Below are 23,624 nucleotides of genomic sequence, written 5' to 3' on the forward strand. Positions count from 1 at the left end.
TCCTGAATCCCACTAACGTCCTTACTTACGTCATTTTTTCCCCATGTTTTTCATTGTTTGTTTCAAGTGGTCTGATAACCTTTAATACTCACTCGCTCGCTCACATGCAATCTCCAGCCAGGCTTCAAATCTCTTGCCATTAGATGCTTGTAAAACGATGAGCAGAAATGACAATGGTGTACAGCGAATACTTTGAGTTTGTCTTCGAAATCAACCTCTCTGAAAGGCTTTTGGAATCGCTTGTAACAATTCTACCTCTGACTAATATCTTTGCCTTTTATGTAGTTTGAAGAGTGTCAACAAGGGTTTCTAACGCTTTTGTAAATCTGGTGCGAATTTGGCACTTCACCCAAAATGAGTTGATTCTAGCTAAGTGGTCTATGTAAGAACAAATTGCATTAATTCCATGCTAGTTGTGGCATATGCAAGGAAAAATGTTCAAGCGCCTGTACATTTTATTAGACATTTATTCTTTTTTGCACAAACAATCCTCTATTTTAATCTCTCAAAAATAAACAAACACTTTAGAGAACTTGTTCTCGATGCATTTTGGTTTAAAATAAAATATAAAAAAAGCTCAAAAAGTCCAGTAATATTGTTTCTCACCACCAGCAGTCTCATTACAACGTTAATTATTATTGTTCAACTTGTTGTGCCGTTGCCTAGTGGAAAAAAAACGGAAATTTCTACAAACCAAACAGTCCAGAAAATGGCTGAAAATGTGAAAACATCGTGAACGTTGATTAATGGAAATTTATCGGTACCAGCCGATCATTAATCCACTGAGCAATTCAAGATCGAATGTTGCATCTCTGTGAGGATCTGATATTTATATAACACTAATGAAAAAAATACTATTGTTTCATATATTGTTGTCCATAATCTACGTTTAAATATAAAGCGTATAAAATGGAAATAAATAGCCCAGATATTTAGTAAACTCCATTAGAAATTCCGTATCGAATGTATCCGACATGGAGGAATCCCAGGCCTGGTCGTCTGTCTGAGTGTATGTTCACATTGGCTTGGGTTTTCCGATGAACTTCTGGATCTCTTGGTCCAGCAGCTTATTGCGTCTCAGAGCTTCATCCCTGCTGCGCTCGGCGTTGCGTAGCAAAATCTCCAGAGCTGCTTTACAGCGACGCTCTGCCTCCAGGGCTGACTGGAGCTCAGCGACGGTCACATTCAGCTCGTTGTTCCTCTGCTGGAGACTGAAAAACACATGCATGCATTAAAATAATGTTAAAGAATGATGCTCACATCCTATTCTGAAGATCTGAGAAAAACAAACACACACACACACACACACACACACACACACACACACACACACACACACACACACACACACACAGGTGATAGAGCTAATCAATAGCAACAGTTGCTTTATGATGCACCTGTGCATTTACATATACTGCACTATGAACACCTACACAGTTCCTAAAAAGAGTTCCTGGATTGGTTTGGTCTTCACAATGGTTGTGGCCTTTACGAGTCAGTTAACCAACATGAGTTTATAGACTCAAATATTGAGTAAAAACTTTATTTGTAAACTATAAAAACTTCATTTGTTTCATTTCACAAAAGAAACAAACTTGTTGGCTAATGCAGGTTTTTAAATGGCACTGAAGGTCATTGCTTATGCTACGAAGATTGTGGAAGCTTCAAACTCAGCAGCAGGAAGTAAAACTTTTCCTAAAGCTACAGCAAAGGGCCTTAAATTACTCGTTTTCTCTGGTGGGATTGTGATGTTATGTTCTCTGGTTCCTGTTTGGTTCAGAAGAACTCTCATGCATTGCTTAAGTTTGGCATTAGAAAACCTCCAAACTTTACACCTAAATAATTGAGGTCGAACCTGGTAATAAGTTGCTGTTGATCGCTCGTGCTGTCTGGTTGTTTCTGAGAAACGATTTGTGGCTGTTGCTTCACGATCTCCTCCCTGCTCGGAGACGGGGAACTTTGCTTTAAGTTCTCCTTCGGCTTGGCCTGTGGTTCCACTTTCTTTAGTGGGGGTTCCGCGAATTTAACCGCACCATTGCTGCTCCTCCTCTCCTGTGTGCCGTCTTTCTCTTCATCTTTACCATTGCTGTTCTGTTTTTCCGGAAACAGTGTCACCTTTTGAAGATCTAGAATCTTAAAGATGTCCTCAGAAAACGTCTTTTCATCCTTCTCCTCCAGACTCTCGTGCAGATAGCTCCAACGGTCCAACGATGCATCTCGGGATATTCTGAAACTCGGGGGACCACCCAGGCTAGGGAGAGTCTGCGTACGTTTCCTCGGGCTCGTGCTCAGGTCATCTGACAGAGGAGGGGATGTGAAGGACGAGGAGGATGAAGTGACCTTTAATGCTGACCTCTCAGTCTCAAACGTGTCTACTTCCTCTTCTTCTGGCGACTCAGACAACGAAGACATCTCACACTGCTTAAGAAGAGTTAGACAAGAATGGGACAGGGTAAATGAAGGAAGAGGAAGTGAAGGCAATAAGAACCAACTGAAAGTTGTTTGAAATGACAACATGGAGTGAACAAGCCTGGTTTCTGTCTCTACTCTCTACTGAGGGGTTTAATCCTCTTACCTTCATACCAATGTCTGTGAGTACTGGGTTGTGATTGGCTGTAAGTTCACGTGTGAATAGTGGATTGTGATTGGCTTTAAATTCAGGTGTGAGTACTGGATTGTGATTGGCTGTACATACAGTTCAGCATCAGTTCAACATCAAGCAGAACATTTAGAGAGGAAAAATACGAATAAACCTTTAACCAAATCTGTCTGCTCTCAAATTCTGTTATTTTAATTGGTTCTAATGGAAATTGTTTAGCTTTAAGGTTTTGGGTTCATGATCATTTAAATAGATATCAATCAGTGTTTGACTTATTTAGGGCTGAAACGGTTCCTCAAGTAACAATTAATTTGAATACAAAAAACCTAATTATTTGCCTCGTTGCTTTGTTTAGACCATTTAACTACACATGGAGCACTGTGGCATTGTGTTTCCCCACGGACCATTATTACTGACGCACAACCCACTAAACTCTGGAGCGCAGAATGAAAAAAGGAGAATAAATGAATAAATTTACATATTAAAAATTAAATGCGCTACAATCAGTAGAATCGCAGGGTATTAAACTGAGATTTTGATCCCTGGAGAGAACTCTGTCTAACAATCGGCTCTGGAGGAGATGGAGCACGACAGATGAAGCAGAGGAACCTCGTTCATACGCCTACAGCTTCACACTTTAGGCCCACAACATGGTTACTGGTGGATGCACCAGAAATGTTGGATGTTTTTACGAGAAATACAGTCAGAATTGTGAGAAAAAAGTCAGAATTACAAGAAATAAACTTGGAATTGCAAAAAAACCGTTGGAATTAGGCAAACTCTTTTTGTGGCAAGAAACAGGATTCCAAAAAGTTTCCAAAGTTTGCAATCATTTCAAGCTGAAACATAAAGAAAACCTTTGTTTTGTAGATGTTTCACAGCATGAAGTCAAACTACCAGTGGAGGACGAAAGCAAAAGTAAAGATTCACTCAGTAAAATGTGACTCCAGTAAAAGTGTCCCTTTAAACTTTTACTTCAGCAAAAGTACGAACGTTTTTGCCTTCAAATGAACTTAAGTTTCCAAAGTAGTGATTTATTATAACTTTAATGTTTTATTATTATTATTTAATCAGAAGATTCTTTATTTAATCACCTCAGTTTATGTGTAAAGACTCGACTGTGACTCTCAGCACACTGATCTATTAATAGAATGATATTAATGAGTCTGGAGCTGCTGCTATTGATTATTTCAGTAATCAAATATTCTAACGATTATTCCAACGATTAATTAAATAATCAGATAAATACTTTTTTCTTTATTAAAGAGCAACACTAAATATAGAAGAGAAAATCAGATCGTCTCTTAACATGAACAGGTCATTTGGTTCCTCTTTAGAAAAATAATTTTTATTGCTGAAATTTTATAGAAGAAAAAAAAGTGAACACACTGTACGGTGTTTTCGTCTTCTCGTTTATGTTGTAAGTACTTAAAAAGAGTCATGACTCTTGATTATGATTTTCTCAAGTCGCTAACACTGAAGACTCCTTCCATTAAAGTTAAATAAACAGTTTCACCACATGATCACGTCTGTGAGTGGAACATCCCTGTGAATGAGAATGGATCAACACTATCCGACCAATCAGAATCAAGAATTTAACAACACTGATATTAGAAATGTACTGAAGTAGAATTAATGACTGATTAACTGATTTGAGTGTCTGTGTCTGTGCTGTTGATTTTACAGTGAAGAATCTGTAACAGTGCCTCACCTCTGCAGACTCCCAGCCCACGAAGTTGCGTGGATTTGTTGTTTTTTTGCTCTTCAGCTTCTTGGCCGGAGCAGGAGACGGAGCGGCGTCTTTAGCAGCAGGAAAGAGCAGCTCATGGTGCCTGATCATTACCGTCATCACCTTCTGGATCATTGGGGTCCCTGTGAGAGGGTATGGTTGTGTTCAGCTTATTCATGCATCATCACTCTTTATATCAGCTGTTTCAGTGATGATCAAGTGTCTTGTTCCTCACCCTTCATCATGCTGAAAGCATCCTCCACCTGCGGTTTGAACAGGTTCACCCCCATCACTGTTGCCAGGTTCTCCACGCTCATCTTATTCACCTTGGAGTGCTGTTGCACCTCAAACAAGAACCTGCAGAAACCAAGACGTCCATCATCTCTCTCCATTAGCTTTCCATTGCAAACCATTACAGGGTTAAAGACAGCAAATAAAACAGCAACCTGTTGATGATGCGACCATGTAACGCCCCGAGTGTCAGACTGAAACACCACGTTTCTGCAGGGGTTTGCGTGTGAACTCACCTGCATGTGTAAGACAGGAGGTTGTAGTTAGCTTTAGGAAGCAGGCTGATCTGTTTCTCCAGTTTCTCCTTCCTCTGTGGAGGAAACACCTCACTATTAATTCCATTCCATTCATTCTGATTCGTCTAGAACTTTAACAGTGGACATTACTGACTAAAAGCTGCTCAACAGAAATATATACAGTAGTTCAGAAATGTTCATTTTATTCATAATGTGCAAAGCCAGAAGAGATGATATGAGAAAAGGCCTCATGTCCTAAATGTCTTTGGAGGCACTAATACTACATTTCCTCTTCACGTAAACTTGGAGACCCAAACCTGTCCCCAGCATGACATTTACCATGTGCACAAACCAGCTCCATGAAGATCTGATTTCCATGTAAATGCTGACTGCACCCCAGGAGCCTCCTCACCTCACTTACATCAGTACCTGACTTTACTAATACCCATGTGGATGAATGAATCTCCACAAATCTTCACAAATTCCAGTGGAACATCTCCCCAGAAGACTGGAGCGCATTATAACAGTGAATGGGAACTATATGTGGAATGGAAAGTTCAAAAAGCACATAAAAAACTCGGGTGTCCAAAAGCTTTTGTCCATATGGTGTATAAATGTGTTTGAAGTTTGAAATGTCTACGTGAGAAGAACCAGCCACAGTAATCTCATACATCTTTAGGTTCTTCATTTTGGAGAACATCCTCAGCAGCAGCGAGTAGTTTCTAAAAATGTGATGAGAACTTCATGTAGCTGTAGAACATCAGGATGGAGGAGGCAGGAGTCAGGACCACTATCTCTTTATTAAATGAAATAAAATATCTGGCCCACCATGGTGACGGGTTTAACGCCAGTTAGTCCTTGATTTCTTCTCCTGCAGGTGCTTAAATAGATATGTGATCAAATCTGTGTCTGATCCTCACCGCTGCGGTCGTGGGGTCCAGCGCCACACTGCTGTCCAGAAAGTCCTGATACTGAGTCCAGGGCACTACGGGTTCAGGCAGCTCACGCAGGTACAGCTTGAGCAATGACGCCACCGTGTGGACATCTGTGTCTCTGCGGGAAGGAAGCAGAAATGAGAAGGTTTATTGTTTTTGTTTGTTTGTTTGTCACATTGTAGCTGGGATCCATTTAACATTCTGTAAATAAATAGAATCTTCTGGCAATACTTTATCTGTGGGTGTGATTCAGAGCAGCAGAATTGTGCACGTAACGAGTCGTTTATAAACTGCGCAAGAAATCTGAAGCGTGATTTCAAACCGTTCGGTTTTTAGAAGCTCTGATTTAAAAATACTGCATTCTGCCAGAAAGGAACATTACCAGGACCTGGAAATTCTAAAGTGTGAGGCTTCTAGGTTTTTGACCGTACGACTTGCAGGACAAAGAAAGAGCATGTTTGTTAACAATAACGTACTTATCCGTGGCCCCAGACTGCTCATCAGGGATAGATACACAATTCACTTTCATTCTTAAGTTCTGTAAAGCTAATTTGAGACAAGGTCTTTCGTTCCTTCATCCTTAGTACCCGCCTGGTCAGGATCATACCAGTTTAAAATTCCTAACAGAGTCTCGAACTGAGAGCAGTTATGAACTTGTATGAGGTTGAGGAACTGTCAGGGGCAGAAATCACACATGCACACCCATAAATAAAAAAAAACACCACCGCCTAAATATATACGTTGAAGGGCCAAAGGTATTATGATTTTTACAACCATATACGGTTCCTCCCAAACTGTTAGCACTTCACTGAGTAAAAAATAACTCCAGCCTTGGCCACACCCACTCGAGGTTTAAAACTGAATACAGATACAAAGAGTATTTTTGCTTTTCAATATTAATGCACATGGGTGTGTGTGTGTGTGCGTGTGTGCTATATAAAGGCAGAGGCTTCTCCTCAGGTAGGACAGGATATGGTTTAACCACAGATCTGATGTGTAGGACATTTCTCTGAAAAAATCTTGCATTTGCATCTCTGACTCTGAGTAACAGAATTGTGCACGTAACGAGTCGTTTATAAACTGCGCAAGAAATCTGAAGCGTGATTTCAAACCGTTCGGTTTTTAGAAGCTCTGATTTAAAAATACTGCATTCTGCCAGAAAGGAACATTACCAGGACCTGGAAATTCTAAAGTGTGAGGCTTCTAGGTTTTTGACCGTACGACTTGCAGGACAAAGAAAGAGCATGTTTGTTAACAATAACGTACTTATCCGTGGCCCCAGACTGCTCATCAGGGATAAATACACAATTCACTTTCATTCTTAAGTTCTGTAAAGCTGTTTTGAGACAAGGTCTTTCGTTCCTTCATCCTTAGTACCCGCCTGGTCAGGATCATACCAGTTTAAAATTCCTAACAGAGTCTCGAACTGAGAGCAGTTATGAACTTGTATGAGGTTGAGGAACTGTCAGGGGCAGAAATCACACATGCACACCCATAAATAAAAAAAAAACACCACCGCCTAAATATATACGTTGAAGGGCCAAAGGTATTATGATTTTTACAACCATATACGGTTCCTCCCAAACTGTTAGCACTTCACTGAGTAAAAAATAACTCCAGCCTTGGCCACACCCACTCGAGGTTTAAAACTGAATACAGATACAAAGAGTATTTTTGCTTTTCAATATTAATGCACATGGGTGTGTGTGTGTGTGCGTGTGTGCTATATAAAGGCAGAGGCTTCTCCTCAGGTAGGACAGGATATGGTTTAACCACAGATCTGATGTGTAGGACATTTCTCTGAAAAAAATCTTGCATTTGCATCTCTGACTCTGAGTAACAGATAGTAAACAGTCTACAGTCGATTTTAATATTTTAACGTCAACATAACCTCAGATCCAAACCCGATTCATTTAAACAATGGCTTGATAAAAAAAATATATCAGATGAAACCAGACTGAATTTGCAGTAAGAGGATTTGAAAAACACTAGCGAGTTGCTAATTTCCTGGTTTTCAAACATCAAAGCCTTTCGGTGACGAAGAGCGAAAACGACACTCTCATCTCCAAACCAGGAAATGAACTTTTTAAAACCTTCAAAAGTTTGAAGCATCACAGGAAGCCATTAAAAAATCGTCATGTAAAAATGTTAGCGTTGAGACTTCAACATTAAGAGCTTTGTATTGACGTAACCCTTAAACACAGTGCCTTCCTGTTACTTCTCCTTTCAGTGGATTCCTAAAGAATCCCTGGAGAACCTGTTTCATGAACCACAAGCTACCATAAAGAAGCTGAGAGTCAGTGACTGATAGTGTGTTAAGTTTTTAAGGGATACTTGAAAGATTAAAGGTCCTTGATATTAAAATATATATCATGTTTTAATAGGAACACAATTTGGTGTTGGAATCTACATAGAACCTTGAAAGTTCAACCAAATAAAAAACAAAAAATCTGAAGGACTCACGGAGGAAACGATGGTCTTTCTCCTGCATCGAAAGCCTCTCTGAAGTGTTTGACTTGGTTCTCCTGCCCGGGTAGGCGAAATATTCCTTCCTCATCCAGGCCATGCTCCCTGATGAAGTCTGCACACTTCTCAATCAGCATGGGCACCGAACGAGCCCCAAACTTCTTCTCATAAACCAAGATGTCCGCCAGACTCTTCCCAAACACTGAAAGCATAAAAAAACACAAGAAGATGTAGATGACAGCATTAAACCTGACATTTATTTGATTTGAATCAGTGCTGTTGAATCCTGCGTTCTGATTGGTCAGAAGGTGACAGTAGATCAGGATTATGTGCTCATTAATACATCATATACGTTTTAATACAGTAGCAACAGTTCCAGTGTACACCAGACGTTCCACGTTTACACATTGCGCATTTGTTGATATGTGAGTCTACAGTGTCAAAGGCAAATCTTCTGGATCTTCAGCTACTTTAAGGATTCTCCTCCAAGAACATACACCTGACCCTGGTGAAGGAACGAGTGTTTTTAGCTGATCTTTTTTTGTTGAGCTGCACCAGTGATCCTGTCCTCATCTGCTCTCCAGACCTGCCTAATCCATCCTGATGTCCTACCTCTGGAAAGAGTTTTCTGTAATTAGAAACCAATCACTGCAGGTGTGGATGTTCTCCACATAAACTGTTCCATAAGGTTACTGTGGAGGGTTCATGATCCATGAAGATGGATTTAGACTGCAGTTAATATAAAGTTTCCTACAAGGACTACAATCACCATGAACATTTTCTATTTCATCAGTGAACAGTTGAGAACCTCTACAGCGATGGAACACTAATTAATGGATATTGGGTGTTGAGGATGAGGATGGGTTCTGAGTCTGGTTCCTTTTGAGGTTCCTTCTTAAGAATTCTTCATTGTCATTCCAATGCCCTACGTCTGGATGGAGTTCTGTTCAGTAGTAGACACTGTGCCTCTGGGGATGGATTCACATCAGCAGCCTAAACATTCATGAAGTTACTAAGTAACTCAAGAACTTTGAGGATGGTTTTGGACTGGAATTAATATCAACAGTCTGCTCCAATGGTTCAGGACCACAGTTTGCATGAACAGTTCTTCATTTAAGTGCCATTACTGAACATCTCAACAATGATGGAACTGTAATGAATGGACATTCGGTGTTGAGGATGAGGATGGGTTCCTTTGTGAGACTGGTTCCTCTGAAGATTTCCTCCTCATGCCATCTCAGGGAGTTTTTAGTTTCACCACAGATCACTTTTATAAAGAAAAGATTCGCTCTTTCCCGCTCTTTGGATTCTATTTGTATTGCGTTCAATACGAAAGTTATGTTTGAAGGTCTGTTGTTTTACCATTTAATGAGTAAAATACGTACGGTGCTGATGATCCAATGTTTCATGAACGTCTCTGCATCAAAATAACTCTGAATAACATGATTCATAGGAAGTGGCATTGCCACAGTGTGATGATTCAACATTGTTTTTTTCGTCCCTATTTCTGTTCTAAACTGGAATAAAAAAAGGATTAAGATGATGTATGTCCTGATCTCACCCCTATTTCATCAGATTTTCAGAGGGGGTTTTTTGCCCATAGGGAAGTGGGAGTTCAGTAAATAAGATGTTGTGCTTATGATCAGAAGGTCATGGGTTTAAATCCGAGCACCACCTCAGCTGGCTATTAGAGCAGAACAAACCCAACAGTGAAACCCGACACGGGTCACTTCACTCTTGTCCAAGTCATGATGTACGGTTTCGGTTACCAAGACTTCTGCAATGATGTTTCAATGCATTACTTTCATTATGATTTTCAGAGGAAGGAGGATCTCTCATGTCCATGTGATCATCTAGTGGAGTAGAATACAGGACTGAGACGCAGGAGGGTTCTCTATACACGTTATTTCTTATTATTTACCACTAAACAAACTTCACACGCTTCACAGCTTGGCACCTCTAAGAGGGGTTTTCGCATTACAATCATTAAGGGTGTGGTCTGAAAACTCAGAAGTTTTTGCAGGAACACAAGCAGACTTTCAGGGATTTGAATGTAGACATGGACGTGATGTAGACCGTATGTGTTCACAGGAGGTTCAGCGTGAGCAGATGGTAAATGAGTCATGGAATATGTTTCTATAGCAGGACTGTTTTTATGGTTACAGCAGCGACATCACCTCTTCAGTGTTTCCCGTGAATTCCCGCTCCCTCGTATATTTTATTAAATGTATTATATTGTAGGTTTTATATGAAATGTTAAACGTACATTACCTTCACGTTCTCGGGTGTTAGATATGCTCTCGTTTATTACAGTCAGGCTGTAGAAGGGACTGAATGCTGGATTGTGTTTGTGTGGAAGTTCAGGTGTGACATCAGAGCGTTGAACACACGAGTAATTTGCGTTTGTTTGTTGAATATAAATGATTGTGCTGCTTGTAAACACTTGTAACCATAGTAACCTCTAGTTTCAGTTGTATACAGAGTCAGACAGCGTTTGTGCGCATTTCCTAATGACCTCACTGAGATCCATGGTGGAGTTTTTTGTGGGTTGTGGTTTGATGAAATGGAGAAGAAAACGTTCATTATATGGCGCAGACGCACTGTAAACATAAAGGCCAAACCTGCAGCTGGTGGATGCTGGGATTTGAACCCCAGACCTTCTCTTTATTACCTTGAGGTACACATCTAAGACAGTTAACTGAAGAGCTGTATGACACTGAGCACCTGGTGAGGTGGTGGTGTTGTATTGTGTGTGATTGTGTGTGTGTGATTGTGTGTGTGTGTGTGTGTGTGTGTGTGTGTGTGTGTGTGTGTGTGTGTGTGTGTGTGTGTACCTCCATTGCTCTGTGCTCCGATGGCGCGGCGGATCATCCGTACCCAGTCCTCCATCTCACTCTGACTGCTTGCCATGAGAACACAACCATCACGCTCCCGATCCCCATTATTCCCTACAAACACACACACACACACACACACACACACACACACACACACACACACACACACACACACAATCTATGATGTTTGTTTTATCGAGCAGTCAGGAAGAGCATGTATATTCTGTAAGATATGTGTATTTTGCACTGCTTATCCACTACACATTTCTTTCCGCACCACCAATATTTATAGTGTATCATAAATACATTCACACTTGTACATAACTATATCATGTCATTGAGTATATTATCTTCTGACATGTTTATCCATGCATAATCTTTGCACCGTATATTGTATATTACTATATAAACTATATATTATTACCTAGTAATGTGTGTGAGTGATCAGAAAAACGACTCCATTATTGCAATCCTTTTGTGATCATTCATTGGAAGTAATAAATCTTTGTTCTCTGTAAATTACTGATCAGGTGTTTCATGGTAAAGAGATAGAAGGAGTGAGAAAGAAGGAATGAGAGATAGAAAGAGCGAGAGCGTGAGAGAGATAGACAAGAGGGAGAGCATGAGAGAAGAGAGGAATGAAAAAAGAGATAGAATGAGAATGAGAAAGAGAAAGAGCAAAATGGTAAGGGAGTGAGAGAGAAAATGAGAGAAAGAGAGTAAATGAAAGAATGAGAATTAAAGGTGAGATAATTAGACAGAATGAGAGAGATGGAGAGAGAGAGATAGAGAGAGAGAGAGAGCTACAGTACGAGGGACAGAATGAGAGTAAGAGCAAGAGAGAGAATTATATGAAAAGAGAAGGAGTGAGAGAGTAAATGGTTAAAAGGTCAAAAGAAAATAAGAGCATGAGAGAAGAGAGGAGAGAGAGAAAGAGAGAATGAGGTGGAGAAAGTGAGTGCGAAAGAAGAAGTGGAAGAAAATGAGAGAGAGGGCTGGGGTGAGAGAGAAAATGAGAGGGAGGGCTGGACATGACGGGACAGGGCTGGACGGGACAGGGCAGGGTTGGACAGGACAGGGCTGGACGGGACAGGAAAAGTCTGCACAGGGCAGGACAGATTAGGCCTGGACAGGGCAGGACAGGACTGAACAGGGCAGGACAGGACAGGGCTGGAGGGGACAGAAGAAGTCTGGACAGGGCAGGGCTGGACAGGGCAGGACAGGACAGGGCTGGACAGATTAGGCCTGGACAGGACATGGCAGGACAGGACATGGCACAGCTGGACAGGACAGGACAGGACAGATCAGGCCTGGACAGGGCTGTTCAGCAATGTGTGAAGATATTGTGTACAGTAAAACACAATAAGAGGAGGACATGTGTTCGACTCCCATTTCCTGTCTCTCTCTTGTTGCTTTTAAAAAGCATGTCCTGATTCATGTGAAGTTCTCAGAATGAAGCCTAAACATTGGTTGAAGCTGCTGTTAGATTCTGCTCTGATTGTTGATCATTTATTTGATATCTGTGCTGTTCGAGTCCCACAAACCCAACGTCAAAATAAATATGAGAAATTTTTGTTTTTTTCCAGTTTGTGATGAAAAAATCCCACTGCTGAACAAAGGGATCAATATGGAGTGTAGTGTTTTGGGGGGAAACATGTAAATACGCATGACGCTGACTGACAGATTGATGGTTTAATGCACTCCGAGTAATTGAGGTTAGTGGTTAATAAAAGATCCAGTTCAGTAAAAGGTGGTGGGAAAAAGAGAAAAAAAACTCTTACGTGGGATGATTTCGAAGATGAATTTGTCGTCTGTGTTTAACGGCAGCTCGTTCACTTGACAGGCCCACAGCGGTATCGTGCCCTGGGATGCGACATTTTCAAAAGTCCAAAACATTTAGATAATATCAATTGCATAACTGAAATAAATCTTCTACAGATGAAGATGATTTTTTTTTTGCGACTAAATTCATTCAGAAAAAATGCATGTAAAATGTTATAGACCTCCTCAGAACATGTTTTTTAAATATTTTCCTCATTAAGTAATTTGTGCATAATATAGATTACATTTAAATCAGATTAGAATGCATATTATTATCTAAATACTAATTAATCACAGGAAATCATGTTGCCTTGACTTTAAATCAATAGAGTGATTTTCAGTTTCACTCATGTCTCTGTTTTGACCACGGACGGTCTGTAGAATCGATGCTGTTTGTATGTGAGGTAAAGAAAGAGAAAGATCACAGTGTAATGTGTAGGCACTGGTGGCTCAGTGGTCTGAAGGTGAGGTCTGAGTGGTCACTGCGGATCGTACAGGACTGAGACTACCTACAGGTACTGTAACTATTATTACATTATTCTCTACAGGTTATGCTGTATTTTATTATTTCTACTCATACATACTGTTAGAACTGCATCATATACCATACTACTACACTGTGCTACACCACCATACTACTACACTGTGCTACACCACCATACTATTACACTGTGCTACACCATACTACTACACTGTGCTACACCTTACTACTACACTGTGCTACACCACCATACTACTACACTGTGCTACATCACCATACTATTACACTGTGCTACACCATACTACTACACTGTGCTACACCACCATACTACTACACTGTGCTACACCATACTACTACACTGTGCTACACCATACTACTACACTGTGCTACACCACCATACTACACTGTGCTACACCACCATACTACTACACTGTGCTACCACCATACTACTACACTGTGCCACACCATACTACTACACTGTGCTACACCATACCACTACACTGTGATACACCATACTACTACACTGTGCTACACCATACTACTACACTGTGCTACACCACCATACTACTACACTGTGCTACACCATACTACTACACTGTGCTACACCATACTACTACACTGTGCTACACCTTACTACTACACTGTGCTACACCATACTACTACACTGTGCTACACCATACTACTACACTGTGCTACACCATACCACTACACTGTGATACACCATACTACTACACTGTGCTACACCATACTACTACACTGTGCTACACCATACCACTACACTGTCCTACACCATACCACTACACTGTGCTACACCATACTACTACACTGTGCTACACCTTACTACTACACTGTGCTACACCATACTACTACACTGTGCTACACCATACTACTACACTGTGCTACACCATACTGCATTGCTGTTATTATTATTAACTCTTAACACTAATACTGTGGTATAGGGAAGTAAATATTACATTATACTAAACTCTTATTTAATGCATTAAATAAACTGTTTGATTTTGGGTGATTATAAGAATCACCACAACCACCAGGATGCACTTCTGGGCCTTTGAGCAAAAAAGCCTTGAAATTGGATTATAAATCAGACAATTATAACACACTCTGTATAACGGCATCTGACACATACTGTAAATGTTATTATCATTTCCTACTACAACACATAAGTCATTTACCACACAATACTATATAATATTATTCTGTTATTTACTTTACAATACTACATTATTAAATGTGAATTACCACATAATTCAACATTTTTCTATGTAATTTACTTCATAATATTATAATATATATATATATATATATATATTAAATTATTCAATGTCATTTTCTACACAATACTATATTATTAAATGTAATTTATCCACAGTGGCTCACATGTATCTAATTCATAACTCTGAGCAGCTATGAGTTTAAGGCCTTCCTTTGGGGTAAAGGAGTCACTTGGTGTGGTTTAAACTTGAACTCTTGACCTTCAGATCCAAAATCCAATGCCTTTACCACTAAGCGTCCACCTACACTATATCTCTATTATATATTATTATTATATATTATTATATATCTCTGTTATCTATCTATCTATCTATCTATCTATCTATCTATCTATCTATCTATCTATCTATCTATCTATCTATCTATCTATCTATCTATCTTTACAGTATAATATATATATAATGGAGCATATCAGACTTGGACTTATTTCTAATAGTTTTGTGGACTAAAGTATCACATGATACATTTAAGACCATATTGAAGTGTCATTTTGTTTTCTCATCCCTGGTTAAAAATCAGACTCTTATGAAATTCATGAGATGTTATATACCTGACGCAGGGCTGAGGTTTAGTGCTTATTTTGGAGAAAGTCATTCCACTACATAAGCAGGTGTCACTTTCATGTCATGGCTTCTTTCTCCTTCATTGACATGGTGTCTGGGTTATTTTTATTTGGCCTGAGCGAAGAGCCTTCTTGTTGTCTTGTGCATTGCTCCAGAAAGGTGTCAAAAATGTGCAGATGCTGTGAATAAGCGGTAAATATTGACACCTTTGTATTTTACTGGGTGACGGGGAACCCTGCACTTTCTCACAATACCCTTTAAAAGCTACTATAGAATACACACACACACACACACACACACACACACACACACACACACACACACACACACACACACACACACACACACACACACACACACACACATAATAACGGGTTCTTTTTCCTCTTGTTTTTAGGTTATATTGTGTATAATACATGGATGTTCTCCTGCTGATACCCTCTGGAGTTATTCTAATTCTTCTTCACTCTTAAAAGTCACGTCTCAGCCGGTGGATAGATTTACATTTAAGAGCTGCTGCAGTGCTGCAGAAAACTATCCTAAGAAAACTCTAGAAGAAATGTATAAAATAAGACCAACACGTTGATTTCTTACCTGTACAGCACTCTCTTTATCGTCTTTGTGATAGGTCAGAACGTTCCCTCTGAGCACAAAGTAGCACGGTTTCCAGTTCTTCACAATGGACCTCTGCTTCTTCAGCCACCCCTTCTTCAGAGGTTTCTCCATCGACCTCTTGATGTCAGAGCGGCCCTGGCCAGCACCTCCGTCTCCTGGTATCACACTTTTAGACCTCGCTGATTTAAATAGAAGAAAAAAAAAGGATAGCGAGCTGATCAGATGCTGTTGAAGTTCTGCATTGCTGTGTGGTAGTCAGACACAAACTCTGCACACCACAGGCAGAAAGTGGTGTTAACCAAAGGTATTTGTGTAAAAGCTCCACAGCAGTGTGGCCACGCAGCGTAGGAAACAGCCTGACCCGAGAAGCTTCCTGTTTAGCTTGTTCTACACCAAATATGATTGTTCTATAATTACATGACAGACTTCAGCTGAAAGAACGTTGTTCCAAAACAACACGTCGACGTTCTTTAAGATGTGAGTGATCGATGAAAGACTGGGGGAAAGGTCAGAATGTAGATGTAGGAACGGTCAGTGAAAAGTACAAACAACACAGAGACACTGAGACAATCACAGAAATATTTTAAACAGTCAGATGTTTGTGTGTGTTTTATATTTATTTATATAAAACAGTTTATAGAACAGAGGTATGGATTAAACACTACAGATATAACGGTGGACGTGATGGTGCAGACGCCTCGTTACTGATGTAAAAGTACAGAAGTGATATTACAGATGTGACTCTGTGGCGCTGGCATTATTAAAGTGACATTACGATTGGTTTACCAAGGTGACGAGATTACGATGGGAGATATTGGTTGGGACATTACAGAGGTGACATTATTGATGAGACTTTAGAACAATTACATTACAGTTGGGACATTAGGGAGATGACGTTATGAATGGGACACTACATGGAGATGATGTTAAAAATAGGACTTTACAGATGAGACATTACAGTTGGGACCATAAGGAAATTAAGTTATGGATGAGACAGTACAGACGGAACATTATAGAGATAATGGTACATCACGGTTGGGACATTACAGAGATGATGTTACAGATAGGACCTTATGAATAAGACATTAATTACATTAATTACATTATGTATGAATCACATTACGACGATGACATTGCAGTTAGGACATTATGGAGATGAAATTATAGATGAGACATTACAGTAGCATACAAGGGACATTGCAAGGGTTACATCATGGAGAGGACACGTTACCATTGTAATGTCCCAAATGTATATTGTCCCATCTGTATTGTCAAATATATTCTGCCACATATGTAATGTTACAGATAAGACTTTACAGAGGAGACGTTACTAAAGCTAACTTTACGGATAGGACATTACAGTGGTGACACTTATTGTAGGACAATACAGAGATGACAATACAAATGGGGCATTACAGTGGTGACATTTACAGTGGTGACGTCAGAAAGGTAAAATTGCAAAGGTTACTTGATAGAGGGGACAACTAAAGCGGTGATGATACAGAGGGGACATTACAGATGTGGCATTACAGAAGGTGACATTTAAGAGGTGACATTAAATGTGAAACTGGTAATAATACTGAATATGACAATACAGATGTGAAATCACATGACTGACATGACAAAGAAGTCAGGATGGAGATCATATGATTTCATAAGATCTTTATAAAAGTTTACTTCGAAAACCTGTGGTGTGTTTCTATTAATCCTGTGGTGAGAGCAATTATCACATGATAGTACATATTACAGTAAATCACATGATGACTCATGCTAAGAAAAATGCTAAGTTGATTAGCATATGACATTCACTGTTTTAATGTCAGCGTTACCTGCACAGATGTAGCTAGTTTCTGCTTTTGCTAATTGCTACTGTTGTATAGTCGTGTATGTATATGGCATTTCTTAAAACTTGCTGATCAGAACTTCATTCTCTGATTTTCAGCAGAAATCATTATTATAAGTTCTCTGATGTGTCCTTACTTGTGGACTGTTCGACACTGGACTGCACTGTAAAATAAACTGCTGCATTATAAAATTAAACCCTTTTTTACATTGAAAGTTAAAATAATAAAAACAAAAAAGAAAGTGAAAGTGGCACTTGAGGTACCAACAAAGGGAATACCAACCAACTGTGACCGAGCATCTCACACACACACACACACACACACACACACACACACACACACACACACACACACACACACACACATACATGTATAAAGTATAGAGGAAAGGCCAGATGCAGACAGAGATCACAGATAAACAGGAAATTGCTGCATCACACACCATGGAGGTCACAGTGTTCAGAAGTTTCACACCTACCAACAGTTAAACATGTAGAGTGGAAATTTCTCACATTACTCTCTGATACTCATCCTTCACTCAGTGCTGTTTCCCTCCAAAGACACAGTGAGGACACACCCAGAAAAAAATTTGAAGAAAGAAAAAAAGAATGGAGTGACTTTTCAGAGTGAACACCACCACTGACCTCCGCTACCATTACAACACCCTAACTCACCTCCGCTACCATCACAACACCCTAACTCACCTACGCTACCATCACAACACCCTAACTCACCTTAGCTACCTCCGCTACCATCACAACACCCTAACTCACCTCCGCTACCATCACAACACCCTAACTCACCTCCGCTACCATCACAACACCCTAACTCACCTCCGCTGCCATCACAACACCCTAACTCACCTCCGCTACCATCACAACACCCTAAATCAGCTCCGCTACCATCACAACACCCTAACTCACCTCCGCTACCATCACGACACCCTAACTCACCTCAGCTACCATCACAACACCCTAACTCACCTCCGCTACCATCACAACACCCTAACTCACCTCCGCTACCATCACAACACCCTAACTCATCTCCGCTACCATCACAACACCCTAACTCACCTCCGCTACCATCACAACACCCTAACTCATCTCCGCTACCATCACAACACCCTAACTGACTTCCGCTACCATCATAACACCCTAACTCACCTCCGCTACCATCACAACACCCTAACTCACCTCCGCTACCATCACAACACCCTAACTGACCTCCGCTACCATCACAACACCCTAACTCACCTCCGCTACCATCACAACACCCTAACTCACCTCTGCTACCATCACAACACCATAACTCATTATAACAATTTTGCAGAGATGAATGGAGTAAAATTCCTCCAAAACGCTGAAACAGACTCAGTGTAAGTTTTCACAAACGCTTGATTGCAGTTGTTCCTGCTATGAGCGGCCCAACCAGTTATTAGGTTTAGAGGGCAAACACTTTTTCACACAGGGTCATGTAGATTTTGTTTCTCCTCAATAATAAAAACCTTCATTTAGAAACTGCATGTTGTGTTTACTTGTGTTCTCTTTTACTAATATTTAAATTAGTTTGATCTAAAACATAAAAGTGTGAAAACATGCAAAGAAATAAGAAATCAGGAAGGGGGCAAACACTTTCACACCACTGTATGCGCAGGTGTGTGGATGTGTATGGGGAAGTGTGTGTGGACATGTGTGGGGAAGTGTGTGTGGACGTGTGTGTGGATGTGTGTGGACATGTGTGTGAAAGTGTGTGTGGACGTGTGTGTGGAAGTGTGTGGACGTGTGTGGAAGTGTGTGGACGTATGAGTGAAAGTGTGTGTGGGCGTGTGTGGAAGTGTGTGTGGAAGTGTGTGGACGTGTGTGTGGACGTGTGTGGGCGTGTGTGTGGAAGTGTGTTTGGAAGTGTGTGTGCAAGTGTGTGTGGAAGTGTGTGTGGATGTGTGTGGACATGTGTGTGAAGTGTGTGTGGAAGTGTGTGTGGGCGTGTGTGTGTGTGTGTGGAAGTGTGTGGAAGTGTGTGTGTGTGTGAAGTGTGTGTGTGGACGTGTGTGGAAGTGTGTGGAAGTGTGTGTGGGCGTGTGTGTGTGTGGAAGTGTGTGTGGACGTGTGTGTGTGTGGACGTGTGTGTGGACGTGTGTGTGGAAGTGTGTGTGTGTGGAAGTGTGTGGACGTGTGTGTGGAAGTGTGTGGACGTGTGTGGAAGTGTGTGGACGTGTGTGTGGACGTGTGTGGACGTGTGGACGTGTGTGATTTCTGTAAAGTATCTTCAGTAAACGTCTATGTTGTGAGTGAGGGGGCAGCAGCTCTGTTGAGTAAATGCACTGAGAGTAAAGTGACACTGAACAGAAGCATGTTTCTGCTACTATCGAGCATTTCATCAGCTTCCTGCTCTTCTAACCACATGCAGAGGAAATCAGAACGGCCTCGAATGTGTGTGTGTGTGTGTTCCAACACTATGCACTATTTACTTCTTTAAAACACACTTCAATTGAAGTTAGCAAAAAAACAGCAACAGCTGCAGACCCTCAGGGGTTATTTTCCTCACACAATTACAACACTTACAAATTATTTATAATGATTAATTAAAGAACAGAACATTGTAGTTTTTATCTGTTTATAGCTCCTTTAGTGTAAAATAGACTCCTGTGCTCTGAAAACTCACACCTTCAACCCTCACACTGGAGACTCCTTCCATATAAGGCGTTTATTAAAACCACTGAGAACGGTTTTATTTTGCAAGCCATGCTGTCAATCAACTGTTACCATAGAAACATATTAGAAATGCACAAGTGTCAGAGCTGCTGTTCAACACTTTCTGACCAATCACAGTCCAGAACCTCTCAGCGGTGACACCGTTCATGTTGGACCAAGTTTGTTCATAGGTTTCAGAAAGAAGGATTTTGATAACATCAATCACGCATGCATGTACACACACACACACACACACACACACACACACACACACACAGACAATGTTGCATTACACAGTTTTTTTGTGGAGCATACTGGTACAAATAGCATGACTATACACACACACACACACACACATACACACATGCAATTTTCATACTGATTCGGACAAATGAACATGACACAGAGTTTTACACTAATGCATGAAGGTACTTTTCTGCAACACGGATACACACACACACACACACACACACACACACACACACACACACACACCCTCACCAAAATCCATGCAGAGTAGGACAAATGACATCTGAATGGTGAGGGTGGTCTTAACTACACACACACACACACACACACACACACACACACACACACACACACACACACACACACACACACAGACACACTCACCTATTTTAGCTTCACCCCGGAGAGTGGTCAGGTCCCAGTTGCGAGGCAATTTCAGAGACATGTTCACTAATTATAAAAATGTCACTCTCTCTCTAACCACACACACACACACACACACACACACACACACACACTCTTGACTATACACCTTGTAAACTTTGTGTACATATTTTTAGCCCCTTATCGTAGCCTCTCTCATTCTGTCTCCCTCACTTCCTCCTTTTTTTTCAATCTTCTCCTTTTTTTCTTTTTTCTACCACTCAACACGTTGCCTCTTGCCCGCTCACTCCCCCTCCATCTATCACTTTTGCTTGGTATTTTCCTAATGTACTCCTGTCCTCCTATCTCCTCATTCTTCTCAGCTTTTCCTTTAAATGAAGCGTCTTTAAAGAAGAAGAGGTGTGAACGTTGAAGGCGAGCGAACTCAGCTTTTTTTCTTTTGTCTCAGGAGGAAGTCGGTGGTGAACGCAGACGCCACTGAATCCGAAGGCAGTGAATTCTTTAAATGAGAAAACGAGGTTATGCATGAGCAAAGAACACGTGTGCACTCATCCTGAGGTCTTTCACGTTACACTTTCATTCACTGTGAATTCTATTTATTTCATTTCTCTTTTTTATTGCCATCAGTTCCTTATTACGACACTTTACTACTCGTACAATGGGTTTTTTCCCCCATGTGTCTTTACAGTTTTTTAAAAACCAAAACCAAATTTAATAATCGAAGTACATGTGTGGTATTTGGCAGACATCCGTATCCAGAGCAGCCTTCTCCATGGCCCAGCTGCGACTTACTGGTGCTGGGAATTGATGTTGCGATCGTCCAAGTCCAATGCGTAAATAAATGTATATTTATTATATGTATGTACATGTATTCATTACGTGGTGTAGAGAATAATGAAGCTCTACAGTGTCTGCTATTTGTGTGTGTTTGAATGTTCTTTATATCGTGTTGTGATACAATATCACTACTGCTATATTAAAAGGTTGTTTAAACAAAATAAAGAATGGCTGGAGCAACAATGCTACCTGAGGGGAATTTTATACATATGAGGTGGAGTGTATTTAGAGGTTTAATATTTACCTCCAAATACAGTACCAGTTACTAAACATTTATTTATTCACAGGAATTGAATGGAATATGATCTCATAGCTAAGCTTTGAAGTGTGATCAAAGAAGCTCAAAGAACTTTTTGATTTTCTTTAAATGTACATGTTTATAAACCCACAATATACCCAGGTGTGTACTATGGGATTGATCACTATAATATCCATATTACACCACTATACATCATCACACCATTACTATGCCTCCATTATAATATTGCTATAGCATCACTATTCCATCACTCCTTTACAACAGTGTTATAACACAATCACTATACCATCACCGTCCCAGTACTGTACTATTACTAAGCATCACTATATCACTATATACCACTATATACCACTGTTATAGCATCACTACATCACTATACCACTGTTATAGCATCACTATATCACTACATTACTATTCCACAGTTATAGCATCACTATATCACTATACCACTGTTACAGCATCACTATATCACTACATCACTATACTACTGTTATAGCATCAATATATCACTACAACATCACTATACTACTGTTATAGCATCACTATATCACTACATCACTATACCAGTTATAGCATCACTATATCACTACATCACTATACCACTGTTATAGCATCACTATATCACTACATCACTATACCACTGTTATAGCATCACTATATCACTACATCACTATACCACTGTTATAGAATCACTATATCACAACATCACAATACCACTGTTATAGCATCACTATATCACTACATCACTATACCAGTTATAGCATCACTATATCACTACATCACTATACCAGTTATAGCATCACTATATCACTATATCACTACATCACTATTCCACAGTTATAGCATCACTATATCACTACAACATCACAATACCACTGTTATAGCATCACTATATCACTACAACATCACTATACTACTGTTATAGCATCACTATATCACTACATCACTATACTACTGTTATAGCATTACTATATCACTACAACATCACTATACTACTGTTATAGCATCACTATATCACTACATCACTATACCACTGTTATAGCATCACTATATCACTACAACATCACTATACTACTGTTATAGCATCACTATATCACTACATCACTATAGCACTGTTATAGCATCACTATATCACTACATCACTATACTACTGTTATAGCATCACTATATCACTACATCACTATACTACTGTTATAGCATCACTATATCACTACAACATCACAATACCACTGTTATAGCATCACTATATCACTACAACATCACTATACTACTGTTATAGCATCACTATATCACTACATCACAATACCACTGTTATAGCATCACTATATCACTACATCACTATATCACTACATCACAATACCACTGTTATAGCATCACTATATCACTACATCACTATACCACTGTTATAGCATCACTATATCACTACATCACAATACCACTGTTATAGCATCACTATATCACTATACCACTGTTATAGCATCACTATATTACTACA

At 40.0% G+C, this 23,624-nt stretch overlaps 1 protein-coding gene across 2 annotated transcripts; it reads right to left on the reverse strand.

Moving 5' to 3' along the window:
- Nucleotides 1-449: 449 nt before the first annotated feature.
- On the reverse strand, nt 450-21,524 carry arhgap25 (Rho GTPase activating protein 25). Of its 2 annotated transcripts, none has more exons than XM_046841162.1 (11): nt 21,034-21,524; nt 15,846-16,045; nt 12,875-12,956; nt 11,091-11,204; nt 8,254-8,458; nt 5,776-5,908; nt 4,856-4,929; nt 4,564-4,685; nt 4,311-4,471; nt 1,856-2,418; nt 450-1,211 (listed from the first exon to the last, which is right to left on the reverse strand). In XM_046841162.1, exons 1-11 carry the CDS (start codon nt 21,092-21,094, stop codon nt 1,016-1,018), a joined length of 1,911 nt encoding a protein of 636 aa, XP_046697118.1. In that variant the 5' UTR covers nt 21,095-21,524; the 3' UTR covers nt 450-1,015. The 2 variants fall into 2 exon arrangements, with proteins under 2 accessions (XP_046697118.1, XP_046697117.1); XM_046841161.1 differs by having other exon boundaries at nt 1,856-2,421; nt 21,034-21,523.
- Nucleotides 21,525-23,624: the final 2,100 nt, after the last annotated feature.

The sequence above is a fragment of the Silurus meridionalis genome, chromosome 27, assembly GCF_014805685.1.
Source record: "Silurus meridionalis isolate SWU-2019-XX chromosome 27, ASM1480568v1, whole genome shotgun sequence".
Taxonomy (NCBI): Eukaryota; Metazoa; Chordata; class Actinopteri; order Siluriformes; family Siluridae; genus Silurus; species Silurus meridionalis.

Excerpts from the sequence above, each read along its gene's own strand:
- arhgap25 (XM_046841161.1), bottom strand. The coding sequence starts at position 21,094 with ATGTCTCTGAAATTGCCTCGCAACTGGGACCTGACCACTCTCCGGGGT. Across the intron at positions 11,205-12,874 it reads CATCTTCGAAATCATCCCAC|GGAATAATGGGGATCGGGAG; the intron begins GTAAGAGTTTTT and ends GTGTGTTTGTAG. Across the intron at positions 2,422-4,310 it reads TGGGCTGGGAGTCTGCAGAG|CAGTGTGAGATGTCTTCGTT; the intron begins GTGAGGCACTGT and ends ACTCTTCTTAAG.